At 43.0% G+C, this 17,338-nt stretch overlaps 1 protein-coding gene across 1 annotated transcript in view; it reads left to right on the top strand.

Annotated features, from left to right (window-relative positions):
• The first annotated feature begins 1,913 nt into the window (after positions 1 to 1,913).
• PLCD1 (phospholipase C delta 1) overlaps positions 1,914 to 17,338 on the top strand; it is a 175,328-nt gene continuing 159,903 nt past the window's right edge. The window contains exon 1 of the mRNA XM_077491233.1: positions 1,914 to 2,107. Within this exon, the coding sequence (XP_077347359.1) occupies positions 2,071 to 2,107 (37 nt within the window). The 5' untranslated portion in view covers positions 1,914 to 2,070. The remainder of the gene's footprint in view (positions 2,108 to 17,338) is intronic.

Below are 17,338 nucleotides of genomic sequence, written 5' to 3' on the forward strand. Positions count from 1 at the left end.
CTGGAAAGGGTTATAATGCCATTTCCAAAGCTTTGGGAATCCAGCGAACCACAGTGAGAGCCATTATCCACAAATGGCGAAGACATGGAACAGTGGTGAACCTTCCCAGGAGTGGCCGGCCGCCCAAAATTACCCCAAGAGCGCAGCGACGACTCATCCAAGAGGTCACAAAAGACCCCACAACAACGTCCAAGGAACTGCAGGCCTCACTTGCCTCAGTTAAGGTGGTGGTGGTGGTAGTGTGATGGTCTGGGGCTGTTTTGCTGCTTCAGGAACTTGAAGACTTGCCGTGATAAAAGGAACTATGAATTCTGCTGTCTACCAAGAGATCCTGAAGGAGAATGTCCGACCATCTGTTCGTGTACTCAAGCTGAAACGAACTTGGGTTCTGCAGCAGGACATTGATCCTAAACACACCAAGTCCACCACTGAATGGCTGAAGAAAAACAAAATGAAGACTTTGGAGTCGCCTAGCCAAAGTCCTGACCTGAATCCTATTGAGATGTTGTGGTATGACCTTAAAAAGGCCGTTCATGCTCGAAAACCCTCTAATGTAACTGAATTAGGACAATTCTGCAAAGATGAGTGGGCCAAAATTCCTCCAGGACGCTGTAAAAGCCTCATTGCACGTTATTGCAAACGCTTGGTTGCAGTTGTTGCTGCTAAGGGTGGCCCAACCAGTTATTAGGTTTAGGGGGCAATCACTTTTTCACACAGGGCCATGATGGTTTGGATTTTTTTTCACCTTTAATAATAAACACCTTCATTTACAAATTGCATTTTGTGTTTACTTGTGTTGTCCTTGACTATTGTTTAAATTGGTTTGATGTTCCGAAACACTTAAGTGTGACAAACATGCAAAGGAACAGGAAATGAGGAAGAAACACTTTTTCACACCACTGTATGTGTATACTGTGTGATTGTATACTGTGTGTGTGTGTGTGTATACTGTGTGGCCCAATAATCTCTGATTGCCTGGGGGCCCCATAATCTCCTATTGTCCGGGGGCCCCATGAGTTGTCAGTCCGCCCTTGAGCAGAATACATTTTGGACAACATTTATGAAGAAATTTGATTCTTTTTTTTTATTGAATGTTTTGTAGCAAAATGTAAAAAAAAAAAAATATATATATATATATATATATATATATATATATACATTTTCTGTCATTATGTAATGTCGCATACTTAACATATTGCATACCTGTTGTATGAAAATTCACTTGTAATGTATTTCTATGATTTGGTCCATGTTGGACAAATGTTGTATCATGTTTTGATTCTATGCTTCAATAAAGGAACATTTTTTAAGTTAAATTTTCTGTCATTTTTTTTGTTTACGTTGCAAAAAATGAAACCCAGGGGTGATCAAATACCACCAAAAGAGGGTTTTATTTGTTTGAAAAAAAATTGTTGCGTGAAGGCTCAATTACCAGTTAAAGTAGCGCAGTGCTTTTTTTGTGAATAAAAAAATGTAGCACAGTGCTAAATGGCAAAAAACGGCCTGGTCATGAAGGGGGTAACTACTATAAGTGGTTAACTACTACTTTTCTGTGACCCGAGCCTTTAAAATCTATTCTATTTGCAAGAAACATGAAGATGTTTTGAATTTTTTTGTTGTTTTGTTTTGTTACTTGTCAAGTCTGTAACTGGCTACAGAAATGAAAACTGTAATGTGATTGGGTGCTGAGGACAACTCCTCCAGTTTTGTTTCTTCTTGTTTGGGATGGTAAAGCAGTTTCTATACATTAACATACTGCACTACTATAGGGTCAGGTGAGCCTCAAGCATTGAGTGGAATCAGATGAGTAATTCTGCCTCCTCCATGCTGTGATAGTCATATAATATAATGTGTGTTCTCTCCCCCAGTGGATGAAGCTGAGCATTGAGCAGGCTGGATGGGTTTGGCTGGGCGTGTTCAGATCTCTCAGCAGAAAAAGCCGCTGGACCAAATACACTGACATACTGCCTGGGACAGAGACTGACTTATGCCAAGATCACCGCACTCTGAGGATTGTACTGCGCCACTGTGACTGAGAGCGCTACAGCTATCTGAGCAGACAGCAGAAGAATGGAGACCAATGGCTCAGTACCAAGCAAAGATCTCAGTAAGTACAATGTAATAGAGGTGGAGCCCCTGATAGACCAGCTCTGATTGTTGTGACATATATAGGAAAAGGCATGTTAAGATTTGTAAACATGGCTGTTTATTTCTGATGATCACTTTTATTTCTTGGGATCAACCCACATAGATTCCCTTACATTGAGCTGAGCTATCAGCAGAGTTTAGAACTTACTGAAAAAAATTGATTTCAACCACCACAGCTGCATGATTGCAACCTGCATGCTCTGAACCTTGAAGGGTTCATTTACATGATTGCTTTATACTGATCATGTGTCCAACTTCCCTAGAATAAAATCCTTTCCCGTAGCAATGCAGTACTTTTTTTTTTTTTTGTTTCTGTGTTTGTAGCACGTTGGGATTAACATTCATATTGCCAGCATGCACAGGATCTTCAAATTGCATCAAAAACTTATTTAAAGTGATCACATCATAGCAGAAGTGTGCGGTGTTTCAGGGCTACGCAGGACCCCTTTGTCAGTAGGGATGAGCTTAGGCGTGTTCGCATGGTCCACGTGCAGCGCCCACCAGGAGACGGCGCAGCGCTGCGCTAATCACAAGCAGTGAGACATTGCCCGATCTCTGCAGCCGCGCATCGGGGCAATGTCTCACTGCCTGTGATTAGCGCAGTGCCTTCCTGGCGGGCTCTGCACGTAGACCATGTGAACACGCCTGGGCTCATCCTTATTTGTCAGGTACATGCCTGACCAAGGGGCTCCTGCATGCATTCTAAACTTTGCACTTTTTTTCTGTGACGTGATCACTTTGAATAAAAACTTTTGGATGCTATTTGAACATCATCCTGTCTGTGTTATCAGTTTCCTGCTGGCAGCACTTTCCAACCTTGTAACCTACTCCAGGAATAGCAATGAGCTCACGCATGTTCGCATGGTCCACGTGCAGAGCCCGCCAGGAAGTAAGCGCTGCGCTAATCACAATTTCTCACAGTGAGACATTCCCCCCAGATGCGCGGCTGCAGAGATTGGGCAATGTCTCGCTGCCTGTGATTAGCGCAGCGCTGGGCCGACTTCTTGGCGGGCTCTGCATGTGGACCATGCAATGGGCGGTGTAGTGGGTAGCACTTTCGCCTAGCAGTAAGAAGGGTCGCTGGTTCGAATTCCAACCATGACACTACCTGCCTGGAGTTTGCATGTTCTCTCTGTGCCTGCATGGGTTTCCTCCGGGTACTCCGGTTTCCTCCCACACTCCAAAAACATGCTGGTAGATTAATTGGATCCTGTCTAAACTGTCCCTAGTATGTATGAATGTGAGTTAGGGACCTTAGGTTGTAAGCTCCTTGAGGGTAGGGACTGATGTGAATGTACAATGTATATGTAAAGCACTGCGTAAATTGATGGCGCTATATAAGTAACTGAAATAATAATAATAACACGCCTGAGCTCATCCCTATCCAGGAACTTATGCAGTGGGAGTAATGCTTGTTAATGTGTTGGGAGACCCATTGAACTCAATGGAGGTGCATCAAGATGCAAGTAACAAGCCTTGATCAATGATTTTCAACCTATCCACTCGAAGGCTGGGTTCACAATGGTGCGATCACATTGGATTCGCACTGCATTGCTGTGCACATCACATGTGATGTCTGTGCATTGTATGGCTGAAATTGCATTCACACCAAATTTGGTGCAGGATCCCCTTTTTTTTGGTCTGCACTAGAATCGGATCGCATGGCTGTTCACACCCTGCGATTCCTGTGCGGGTTCCCCGCATCACACCTGAATTGCAGTGAGGGTGTTAATGTAAATTTAATGAACCCCCCCCCCCAAATCGGTCTGCAGATCGCAGTGCAAACTGTGAAATGGTACAGAAATCGAATCACATGATCACCCATGCGATCCGATTCCAGTGCTGACCAAAAAAGGGCCCTGCACCATTTTGGTGCGAATGTGATGAGATTTCAGCCATACGGCTTGTATGGCTGAGTTTGCATCTCATAGACATTGCATGTGATGTGCACAGCAATGCGGTGTGAATCACATGTGATGTCTGTCTGTGATCGCACCAGTGTGAACCCAGCCTAAGTGCATGTCAACCTACGCAGAAAAAAAGGAATATGATTACATGACAATGCATCTGACTTTTTAATGTTAAAAAAAAAAAAAGTGTTAATGTGACAGCCAGGCAACTGGTATTTTCCAAAAGAGTGGTTGGAAATAGCAAAACCCACCTATTTCTCTCAAAACAGGATTCTTCTAAGAAGTCCTTGGTGCCAGATACTCTATTATTTGCACCATGTATGCTTCATGCCTAGCTGAATCACAACGCACCTAAGTGCATTTACTGGGGTCGGACCACCAACAACCAACTCTTCATTTTTAGACAACGGTGTAGCACAATGTTCTAGGACAGCGGAGGATTTGTTGCTTTCAGATTTGCCTGTTTAGAGACACTCAATAAGTAGGTCAGCTGAAATCGCTCCTCGTGAGATGCTTGGTGAATGAAACAAGCTGAGAAATGACATGTGCAGTCTAGTTAGGAATGAGGCCGTGTGTCCTGGGTGTTTCTGGAGGAAATAGTTTATAGTGTCAGTCTGCGCACAGTACACAATAACAGGCGTGCTCAGAGCGCAGCACATGCCACAACTTGGTAAAGAGCCAGAGAAAGTCTGTTAATACAGCTCTCTGAACATTGTGTGCTTCATGTGGTCATATTCAGTCGTTCGCTCTGACAAAAAGTTTGCTGTGTTCTGTTAGCTTTGAATGCACTTTAAAAAGTTACGAAATATACAGTGCTTATCTCTGGCCGTGGCACATAAGAAAGGGCGACATCCTTCAGACATGATCCTGGAAATGATTAGGATCTCAAATCTCACAAACTGATGCTCCTGCCAAATCAGCTCAGGAGATTTGGGGTAGTTGTCATTCACGTGACAGTAGAAGGATTGTGACGTCATCCTCCAGGGAAGTTTTTTTTTTTTTTTTTTTTTTTTTTTCCAACTTTTTTCTTCCATAGGTGACTTTTTTTTTTTTGTTTTGTTTCATTAAATAGAAACTTTTTTTTTTTTTTTTTTTCCAGTAATCTTACCAGTGCGTATACTCATGCAACTAATATCATCGTTATTTTTACTATATGAATTCCAGGTGCATTTAACTTAATAATACGCAAGTGCACATGGGGAAGAGGAGCAAAGGGGATGCAAGTATATGCAACAAGGGAGAAGGCATGTAAACTAACCTGTATGAGCAAACTACACAGTCAAAAAAATAAATAAAAGTAAAATTAGAGATATATATATAATATAAACATTTTATATAGTAGTTCTTTGGCAATAATCCTACAAAAAAATGTATACTAGGCAGGGCTAGATGTCTGCATGACCAGTGCAGTTAGTAGCCTAGGGTTCCTCATTGCCCATTGATTAGGCCAGTGATGGCGAACCTTGGCACTCCAGTTTGTTTTGGAACTACATTTCCCATGATGCTCAACTACACTGCAGAGTACCAAGGTTCGCCTATTAGGCTATTTGAGAGTAACTTTTTCTCAGGCTTATTCAATGAAAGGGGCTATCTCCACTAGTGCCACCTGGCTGCCTCTTCTTTGATACCCCTGCATTGCCTGTGAAGTTTCCTTGGTGTCATACTCTAGAAGAGCTTTTAGGTCACCCATATCCAGTGTATACTCTCCTACCTATGATTTTTTTCCATGTGATCTGGTGTCTTTTATCCATGATAAATGGATCAGGGGATCGATCTGTTGCTTTGGTAGTGATGTGAACTCTGTTAACATGACCATGATATTATTCATATAATTCTAATGGGAGCTATATATCATGATGACCTTACTTTACTGAATGAGTGCTCTGCTGCGGGGCCATCACAAGAACAAACATACGTGGCTATACAGTCAGGCGGCATCCTTGCAACTGCCAATAAATTAAGGATGAAGGCATGCAGAACATAGTAGAAAGTATTATAATGCAGCTACTTGGCTGACCTGAGTGCTATTTATTTATTTTTGGAGCCAAGATGCTTTAATGATCGCTGCAGCAAACTCCTTGTGACCAACAAGATAGTAGCTTAGTAATACTTCGATTACTGGTATCGGATGATTAGGTTTGATCATCCATTCAAGATGGTGTTCCTTCATTAATGATTCACTGTGTGAACTAGTGCCTTATTTTTCTACACCGCGCCTTGCATTTTTTACATTTGCAACAGTCCTTGTGCCCAAAGGGTCTACAATCTAAGTGTAGGAGGAAACCAGAGTACCTTGAGGAAACCCATGCAAGCACAGGGTGAACATGCAAGCTATACTGTAAGTGGATAGTTGGCATCTAAACCAAAGACCCTAGTGCTGCAAGGCAAAAGTTCTAACCACTAAGACACTATACTGTCTACCCCCATCATGGTGATAGTGCGGTTCCAGGAGGGCCCACCTTGTACTTGCTTTAGTTGCAGGGCAGGCTGGTGTCCCTTTAAAAGTGGGCCGTCCACTGTCTTATTACATCAGACATCCCTTCTTTATTTGAAAAGATAATAACCATAAGATAGTAGGAGAAAAAAAGCCTATGGGGGGAAAAAAAAGTTAGAACCTGAACCAAGGTTCTGCACTTCAAAGGGTGATGCTGCAAAACTTCTGCCGAGGTTATGTGAATCACGATTGCCCAAATTTCAACAAGTTCCTGAGGACAGAATCTGGGGCTGAGACAAGTATATTTAAAACTTTTCCCCCACAGTTGCTTTTTATGCTACTATGAACAGGCCTGGTGTAGTGAGCGGAGCTCACCAAAGTCTGCTTTAATTTTCTCTTCCCATTTCATTTAATTTCATTTCAAATGGTCCATCCTAGATTCTCATTCAGTTGTCCTTTTGGCAAATACCTTCCAGCTTTCCCAGCCTCTATCTTGGCTGCCTCACCCACCTGCATACCATTCCCCCTGTTCACGTTTGTAACTCATCTGTATTCCAGGCTGCATTCCTGCATGTGTTCTGATCTAACCTGCTATTCTTCAGCAGGCCAGCAGATTTAGGCCATAGCACAGGAGATTACATGTATATACCAGAATCCAGTGGCAAAAATGAGTATATTCTTGGGCTAGGGTGACAGGTGTATGCGAATGGCGGCTGTTCAGCCTGTACAAAATAATGACAGGCTGAGAGGAGCCTTTGCTGTTCGCATGTATCCACACACTCCGTGGTAAGATGCAATTGGGGACTGATGAGCTATCCTGGGTGCAGATAAAGGAGTCCAGGCTTGGACATCCATCTCTGACAATTAGTTGTGAAGATGCATGCGAACAGTGATTGTTCCTGTTAGTCAGTCATTATTTTGACAGAATGGCTGAACAGTGTTGAAAAACCTGTCCAGCAGTTACCCCTTCCTCCTCAGGAACCACCAGCTCAGCAGGTCAGCCTAAGGACACATTTTCCACAAGTTGCAATATATTGACCTGATTAACCTTAGAGCAGAAACCCTTTTTTTGAAGCACCTGCTTACAAGACGGCTGTCACTGTTTGTATATATCTGCAATCCTAGGTGCAGTAATTCATTGGCTCTTGCTGCCAGAGACTAGTGTAGGCATGTAGCCCCCAGTGTAATGGAGACCTAAAGTGACCCTGTGCTTTCTCATGTATGGGAAAGCAACAGTTCACTTTAGTATTTAATTTACTACCAGACATATCCGCCTGGATGTCGCCCCACTTCCTCAAACTCAATCTATCGAAACTGAGCTCATAATTTTTCAACCCCCACGTGCCTCTTCCCCTGATTTCTCTGTTAAGATTGATAGTAGTGCTATCAAGTCGTACCCCCATGCCAAGGTTCTAGCCGAGTCAACTTCCGCAACATCTCCAAAATATGCCCTTCCTAATAAATTGCACCACAAAGCTCCTAGTTCACTCCTTGATCACCTCTTGACTACTGCAACTGCCTCCTCGTGGGATTACCTTTACACAGGCTATCTCCTCCTTCAGTCCATCATTAATGCTGCTGCCAGACTCCTCCACCTTACCAACTGTTCAGTGTCTGCTACCCCCCCCCCCCCCCCCCCCCCTGTCAATCCCTCCACTGGTTTCCACTCAACCCAATAAATTGCATTCAAAATAAAAACCACAATCTACAAAGCCATCCACAATTCGGCCCTCAGCTGCATCAATAACCTAGTCTCAAAATACCAACATAATCATTCTCTTCGTTCCTCCCAATACCTCCTGCTTTCTAGCTCCCTCGTCACCTCATCCCATGATCCCATGCTTGCTTTCAGGACTTTTCCAGAGCCTCTCCTATCCTGTGGAACTCCCTACCCCAATCTGTTTGCTTTTAGATCTATGAAAAACCCTCCTTTTAGAGAAGCATATTCTGCCCCTACCCAACACCTGTACTTTTATTTTTCTCTATCAGATCATCTCTCACAGCTTTTACCCTTTTTTTTTTTTTTTTTTTTTGTATCACTTGTCCTCCCTAATAGATTGTAAGCTCTAATGAGCAGAGCCCTTTGATTCCTCCTGTTTTGAATTGTATTGTAACTCTACTATCTGCCTAACGTTGCAAAGTGCTGTGTAAATAATAAATAGTGTTGCCCTGCCAGGAAACCTACTTTCTTATGGCTCCATCAATGCCTTATTCGCTTCTGGGGTCAGGAAAGGAAACCATTTGTATGCCCAATTGCTCTAGTCCATGCCTGCACAGGTCTGAGGACTGATTACGCACCAAGTACTAAAGAGGAAGGGAAGGGAGTTGCATGCTTTTTAAAACCTGGAAGTATCAGATAATTTTTGAACAGAGCGGAGAGGAAATGATAGAAAAGGACACGTGCTGCTGAGGTGGTGGTCATTATACCAAATACAGTTACTGTACTTGAAGAGAAAGGGCAGCAAGGATGTGAAGACGAGTATAATAAAGTAAAAAATTATAGGAGGGCTCCAACCTAGGAGGTGCCTTTATACAGGATTGGCAGTTGCCCCTTTTAAGTGTTTGAACCACTAAGAATATTTAGAATTGTAAAGGTAGGCACTATTTCTACACTCTGTGCTTACAAACCCCCCAAAAAATCTTTGTGTAATACAATTATAAAAAATAAAAATACCATCACATGTGGTAAGCCATACACCACAAAACGTCTTCTAATATTGTCCATATACTTTTAAATATCATCCAAACAAATTTGTTCCAGCAGTGTCCATATACCTGTGGAATTATTTTCACTTGCATATTATTACTACTTATACAATACTGTTAGTGTTCATAAATATCTGAAATGATCCCATGCACCGTGTCTTTAAATGTCAGCGACAGCTTCTTCACTCCAAAATAAAGTGCTCCACCATCTGTGGTAAGATAAACCACTCGTTTACCACAAGTGGTGGAGCACTTTATTTATTCATAGCAGGAACTGGTCAAGATTCAAACTAGGTATGGGCAGGCTGAATATACCAAGTTGATTGATCGTTCAACTTAAGTACAAGCAGCCTGGGAGATTTTAATTTGTGATTATCACTAGCCGCAAGTATAGACACTAGCAGTAATCGCTGTCTTCTCCCGATGGGGACATCTTGCCGCAGAGAGAATACAGTGGCTTGGCGGGAGGGATTCCCTGTGTTGGCTGCAACCCATGATTGCAGGAAATAAATTTGCTGTGTAAGATTGTGACCTGGAAAAAAGTATGCAATATGTCTGTATACTTGTCTTGGCTTGCTGAACGGGGAAAAAAAAGGCTTGAAGCCTTTTTGATCTAGACCTAAGCTATAAGATTAGGTTTGCTTCTGAAAAGGTGTAACATGTTATGTTTTCTCCCTTTGCCTTGAACATGTTTGTTTCATCTAATACAGATGTAAGATGCAAACTTGAGATTCCATTTTTTTTTATTTATACGAACAATGGCAAGTATTACTTATCCCTGGCAAGCTTAATTTATGGGAAGGTTTATAAATAAATCCTGGCTCATAAACTGAAACAGATGACAGGGTTCCCTTTCAGTATCTTCTGCTCAGGATAAATACACTTCAGGTTGTATGAATAATGCCTCATTCACACAGGTCTAAAAAACGCAGCTTTTGCAGGCGCTTAACTTCCTTTTTTCTTTTTTTTGGCCTGCAAAACCACCTCTACGTTGGCCCATGTGGTCACACATAGGCTTTCATAAGTGTATTAGAAGTAGAGGCTGGAAAAAATACAAAAAAACATCACTTTCACATTCAGCTTTTGGGTAGACAAATAATGAGCACGCCTTAACTTGTCTAAATGTGATTAAACACTAGATGCATTTTGCTGCTTGAATGTTCATTTGTTCCAGTGGCCAGAAGCCACTGACATCCATGCATTTTATTTATTATTATTTTTTTTTCCTCCTTGATGACCACTATTACATTTTATTTTTATTTTTTTTCCCCTTAATAATCTTTTTGATTTTTAAGAATGTAAATTATGACTTTTCTCTGGGTTCTGTACAGTATTCCACACATTTACATAGGCTGGACCTCCTGCAATCTGCAGATCGTCCTGAGTGTCACATACTGTCTACAGACCACTGGAGACTTTCCACTGCTTGAAATAATACATACAGCAGACCACTGCTTCCTGTATATTTAAAAAATGTAAACTGTGCTACTACACCAATATTCATAGAAAAGTGACAGCAGAAAAAAAGACTCAATGGTCCATTGAATCTGCCCCCCCCCCCCCCCTTTTTTTATTTTTTTATTTTTTTGTGTGTTAATGTTTTGAGTATAGATCTATGTTGGTCCCGAGCATTTCTGAAGCCACTTACCGTTGACTCTCGGTTGGAAGTCTATTCCGAGCATCAACTACCTTTTCAGTCAAATAATATGTTTTAATATTAGCTTTTAACTTTCTTTCTGTTAGTTTAAGGTGGTTGTAAACCCTTACATTCCACTTTTTACTACCTGCACGGTTTAGGAGATATCCCCTGTATCAGCATGTGCCAACGTCATCGGCACATGCGCACCGAAGCAACGGTTTCTTCGTGCCGTTGCTTCAGCTGACGTGCCGTTACCAGCGGCTTCCGCACACAGGCGCAGGAGTGACGTCATCATGGCTTCCTGCCAATCAGTGCCAGAGCCTGCGATAGCTGGAAATAACTTTGGGAGCGAGGTCGCCGGCCAGAGCAGTGTACGAGGACTGCTGCGGGGGCTTCGATCTAAGGTTAGTATTTCATAATGAGCTAGTATGTTGAAATAACTGCCCTCCTGTAACTTATTCACTCCCTTGATGTATTTAAAGGTCTCAGCCATGTCTTCCCTTTCCATTCTTTCCTCCAGACTGTACATATTCGGTTCCTGAAGTCACTCACGATATGTTTTTATCCCCCACACCTTTTACCATTTTTGTTACTCGTCTCTGGACTTGTCGTTCTCCTCCTCCTCCTCCCTCCTCCCCCCTCCCTGTGCCCCTACAGCATTTTGGGCATGCAGGGTCTAGACGAAGACCCATGGTGTGTAGCTTAACTGGGGTGTGGTTTACCCTCAATGATGTATAATTGAGACAGTCTATTTGATGCATTCATAAAGCATAAACGCACCACCTCTAAGGCTTTCTCCCAGTGATATCCCTTATATCTCTTTCCCACCTGTAGTGATATATCATAGTGGGTAGATAATTAGTAGTTATTAGAATGATGATGTAAGTACTCTTCCGCAGCAACCCAATTCTTCCAGAGAGATGCACTTAATTGACTTCCAACACAATCGGACAACGAATAATTTTTCTAGACCTGTGCCTTCATAATCACACAGAGTGAATAGACTGAACGCCATGTTATATTACCTATACACTGGCTGAACAATTTGATTGGCCGTTTCATTAGGCCTTTGATCTGCTTCTGTCTTTTTGGAGTGACAGACCATGACCCCCTAGTCATGAACAGCTGCAGCCGTAAACTGCCCTTTATTTGTATTCTTGCATAGTAACATCAACCATTGTCAACTGAAATCTGGCCTGGTGTGTGTGTGTGTGTGTGTGTGTGTATGTGTGTATGTATATATATATATATATATATATATATATATATATATATATATATATTACAGCACCACCTTGTCATAGCAGAGTTGGGGTATGTCTCTAGATAGTCAGGAGATGACACTTGGAGATAAAGCCCTTATTAGATGAGGATTGCATCATGTGAAAAACTGGTGTCGGGGACAGTGCCGAATACTCTAACGACTGTTCGGCTCTAATACCATGCTGCAGCTGAAGGTAATAAAAATGCGTGTTTTGTGTAACCCCATATTTAATCTGGAGCTGAGCAAATGACAGCCATTTGCCATTCTCAAAAATGTGAAGATAAGTGATTCTCAATGGTCACCACCTAGTAGGGTTTATTTTGGCCAGTTCAGGATTCCAAATGGGACTGTAATAGGTGTACCGTGAAACTTTTTTCAATTGCTTAACCTTCAACCATATTTTGTGAATAAGCCTTTATGTAGGATATTGCGTGTTGGTCTTAGAAAATTGTTTGTTCTTCTAGTCCCACATTCAGAGTTCCAGCTCTACAAAAGTGCATAATTTTATATATAACGTGGAATCCTCAATTTCCTCCTCGCAGTGGGTATCCAGAAATCTCGAAGATGCATCAGATCAGACCAGCCCATCTCATCCAGGAACCTTGATAAAATCGTACCCCCTTGGGGTCGAGTTCTGAAGAGATGGAGGGTGCTTATCCATGGTAGGGTCTAAAATCCCGTTAAAGTCTCCTAAAATAAACAGAGGGACGTCAGGTTTTCTAGCATAAACGTCATCGGGTCACGTAACACCACCGTAGATAACTGGGGGGGGGGGTAGATATACCACCGCTAGTATGCATGTAACCACATAAATTGTACAGTACAGAAACACATATCTGCCTTGGGTATCCACCAGTACCTGATGTTCATGAAAAGTTAAATTTTTATGAATAAGTACTGAAACCCCCCTGGAATAAAAGGTATGCACAGGGGTAGCCATATCCTGCCCAGGCGTAGTGAATGCAGCATGGCATCTCTTTTGTAAGGTGTGTTTCTTGCAGCCCGGGAGAGAAGTTGGGGTAGAAGGAGACCCAAGCTCCATTATATTGCATAGTGCGCTATTCCTGTGCTAGTTGTAACACTTTCTCACTGTCTCGGTAGTGTAGAAGCCAAGCAAGAAAAGGTCTGGGTAAATTGTCGGGTACGGCTCTGGTAGGAACACTATGTACCCTCTCAACGGCAAATAATGAAGTAAAGGCATCTTTGCCAAAGAGTTCCAGAAGCCAGTGTTCAATAAAGGCCGTGGGATTCCTGCCCTTTCCCAGGCAATCCAACAATACGTACATTATTCCGCTAAAGTCTGTTTGTGATGTCATCAGTCTTGTCCCGGTATTCCTGCACTAAATGGGTGGTGGAGTGAGTTTCAGCCATTAGAGGAGGCAAATCGTCCTCCAGGTCGCTTATGTGACTTTCACCAGCTGTTGTCCTCTCTAATTTTTTTGCATGTCTGGCCTCATGAGAAAAACGTCCTGTTAAACCACCCAATCTGTCTTTCACTGTATTCACCAAAGCAGTGCACTGATTTACTGCCTGCAATAACTGGCTGAGTGTAGGTTTCCCCTTCTGTAAACTGCTCAGCCTGTTCTCTGTGCTGTGTCAGGAAGGGAGATGGTATCTTCTCCCAGCTCTGGCTCCTGCCTCATGTCTGAGAGCAGTAGTATGTCCCCTGGGTTGTCTCTCCCCCTCTGGTCTAGAGGAATACCTACCAGCTCTGGTTCAATGTTCTTTAGACTTCTCTGTGCCATGTGATGTCCTTTTGAAGGAGACCTGTAGCCGTGCCATTCTGACCCACAGCCACCGAGTCTCTTGTTACAGGTCATGATGCCAAAATTCAAGAGAAGAATGGTATCGCTGGATCTGGGAAGCCTTGCTCAGTAGAATATGCAGTTTGGCATAGTAGCCCGCCGGGGAAAGGATCGGTGACAGGGTGAAATCAGAGAGCTCCAGGAGGCAGCTCTGCTCGCATGCCCAGTTTGGTTCCAACACCTGACCTGTTCTATCTTATCAATATCTTTTTGTGTCCAGAACTAGAACCTAGTATTCTAATCAGGGGCAGATCCAGAGTTTAATCTCGGGAGGGGCACTGCCAACATTTTTACTACATTTTTGCAGGCAATTTGTTGAGGCAATGGCTGGTGTTGCTGCTTCTATCATCACGGCACCATGGTTGTATGATGTCAGGATGATTTGAAGCACATTGTTTCTATTACATTGTAATGCATAATGAAATAGTTCAACTCACCATAATGCAGAATCAGTGGGAGCCCTGAGTGTGTCACTTGCCACCATCGCCTGCCACCAGCTTGGGGTTGTCACTTGTCACGGTTGCCTGTCACCAGATGAGGATTGTCACGTGACAGTTTCCCCTGTTGTCCCAGAGTGAAGGTGGGCAGTGAGAGATGTCCTCTCTCTGCTGCCCCCACCTGCATGGCAACGCAGGGGGGCGGTGAGAGACAGTGGCATCTCCAGCTTTTTTTTTTTTTTTTTTTAAACATTTTATTGGGAGAAACAAGGGAAATAACATAAGCACATAGGAAAGTAAAGGACATTCCATCATATCCTACGGAAACACATATCCAGCAAACAGCAAATATCATGAACAGTTATCAGAGTTAACATATGAACACTTACATGCACAATCGAGGAAATAGATCTAAACCACAATTACCTGGGAGGTGTGATGTAGCCAGATCATGTGTGGTACTCGAATAAGGGTGGATCTAATCTCTCTTCGTAGTTGGGGCATCTCCAGCTTTTATCTTTAGGGGGGAGCACATGGGAGGACAGGGTGGATGCAGCCAGGTGGAGGGTGGGAGCAGCCAGTGATAAGGTCCTGTACCTCCTATGGAAGCCTGCATCCCTGCTCCCCCCCATTCCCCCCACTTGGAGGTAAGTTCTTACCTTGGGGGGATATTTAGTAGAATCACTGGCACGTTCTCTCTGGCTCCCTCCACCTGACAGCCTCGTGGTCCCTCTTCTCCTCTCATGGTCCTCTCTCCCCTGCTACTCCTCTTCCCCCTCCTACTCGGCATGTTGGGGGCTGCAGTGCACTCGCAGGGAATTGTCCTGCGGCCTGCTGGTATCTGGGACTACATGTCCCATAATCCTCTAGTTGTTTCACAGCCATTGGCCCTGAATGTAGCCAATAGGAGTGGGCATTTCCGAGCGAATGAGAGCTACTTGGCCCAAGGAGGAGAAGGAGCTATGCAGTTCTGGCTGTCATGTGTTCCTTTAGAGCCTGTCAGTTTTGCGCCTCTGTCCTGTATATTGTGACACTTTTTTTAATTGGGGGGGGGGGCACAGTATAATGTCGCCACTGGTGAGGCATGTCATCTCTCTGCTCACTCGCCCACTCAGCAACCTGCTCGTTAAGTCACCGACAGACTGCTCACTATTTTCTGAGGTGGGGGGGCGCAATTGCCCCATTTGCGCCCCCCCCCCCCCCCAGATCTGCGATCAACAGGCTCCACAAGCCAGTGATAAAGATTTGATAGAATTTATCGTGATTAAGGCCCCCTGAGAGCAGAAAGATGTAAGCTGCACATCTTCTGAATTTTTTTTTTTTTACCTGTACCTATACTTTCTTTGATTTTCCCCTATTAACAGATGGCGTTGATGCGGGAATCCCTCCTGTCGGGCCATTGTCTGCTCCCAGCAGAGGGAAAGGGGAGTGCGGGGGAAACTGTCTCCGCCGGGAGAAGACAGTGATTGTTAGCGGCTATAACAGCCGCTAGTAATAATCATAATAATCACAGGTAAAACTTGGTACATTCAGCCTGCCCATACACGGTTTAAACCTCAACTGGTTCCTGCTGTGTATGGCCTGCCTTGGGCTGACCATACACATTTTTATTGTACATTATTTTTTATTTTATTTTCCTTTATTTTTTTTTTTATTTTTTTTTTTAGATTTACTAAAACCATATAATATCAGGTCAAACCTACACACTGTAAATTAATAAGCAGTTAGGCACTTGCACTACATAATTGAAGGTAAATCTAAAGGAAATTGAACAAGAAAATTGCATAATGTATGGCAAGCTTTAAGAAACAGATTTTTATCATTTATTAAAAGTTATGCTGTGAAGTATCCTAGTTACTGACTTTATCTGTTTCAGCACTCTGTATATTTGCCTTTGCACAATATTCTAGTCTAACACCAGCAAGTGTTCTGTATAGGAACCCTAGCAGCAAGATGTTACAGATGACCAGAAAAGCAGCGATTGTTTCTGCTTGTGCTAATACAGTATGTTTTTGTTGCTTCTGCAAACCTATTACTGTTTGCTAATTTTGTTAAACTTCTGTAAAGCTGGGTACACACTAGTAGATTTTCGAACAAAAAATCTTAGTATGTTCAAAGTCTTGACAAAAGTATAAAACCTGGCCCTGTCTGCTCCACAGCTTGGGGGCCACATTCATTTACAGGTATATGTATGGACATAATGCATAATTTAAAGGATATGTTCTGGGGATTTGAAATCTCCCCTCGTCTCCCTTTTCTCTGTGCAGTCAGAATTGATTTGATCCGTCTCGAAAGTGCTGCACAAAGAGGGGGAGGAGCAGGGATTCTAAGTGCCAGGACTGCTGCATGGGCACTGACAGCTTGGCACCAGAGGTAAGTACAGTGGGGGCCAGGGTTAGGAAGGGTGTACGGTGTTTACTATTTCATATTATTTTTTTCTGTAAAAGTGAACTAACCCTTTTAAACAGATTATGCCTACATATCCTACCATCCACAAATTTCTACAGCCAATTTTATTATTGGGCAGAAAAGGGATATGTGTGTGTGAGTGTGAATTGTGTCAGTTGGCTTGAAAAATATACCATTTACCTGATTTCCTTTTTCCTTAGTCTCTGTACTTTAGTCACGTGTATTGCAGAAATTCATCAAGACACTGAGAATAGGCTATGACTCACTCTTAGAACAGCACAGCTTTTGGAAAGGATATGACTCTGCAATGTTTCCTTTTTGATGTAGCTAGTCTTGTTAAAGTGATTGTAAAGGCAGAAGGGTGGTGTGTGGGGTGTTTATTTTTTTTTTTTTTTAATCTTAATGTATGCTATGCATTAAAATAAAAAGCCTTCTGTGTTCAGCTCACCCCCAATACTTACCTGAGCCCCATCTCGATTCAGCAGTGTCCGTGAGTGCCCCGGCTGTCCAGGGCTCACCCTCCTGATTGCCTGAGACACAGCAGCGGTGCCATTGGCTCCCGCTTCTGTCAAAGTCCATTAGACAG

This window comes from Lithobates pipiens, unplaced genomic scaffold (genome assembly GCF_037356315.1).
Source record: "Lithobates pipiens isolate NorthernLeopardFrog02 unplaced genomic scaffold, aLitPip1_a1.2 Scaffold_19, whole genome shotgun sequence".
NCBI classification, from domain to species: Eukaryota; Metazoa; Chordata; class Amphibia; order Anura; family Ranidae; genus Lithobates; species Lithobates pipiens.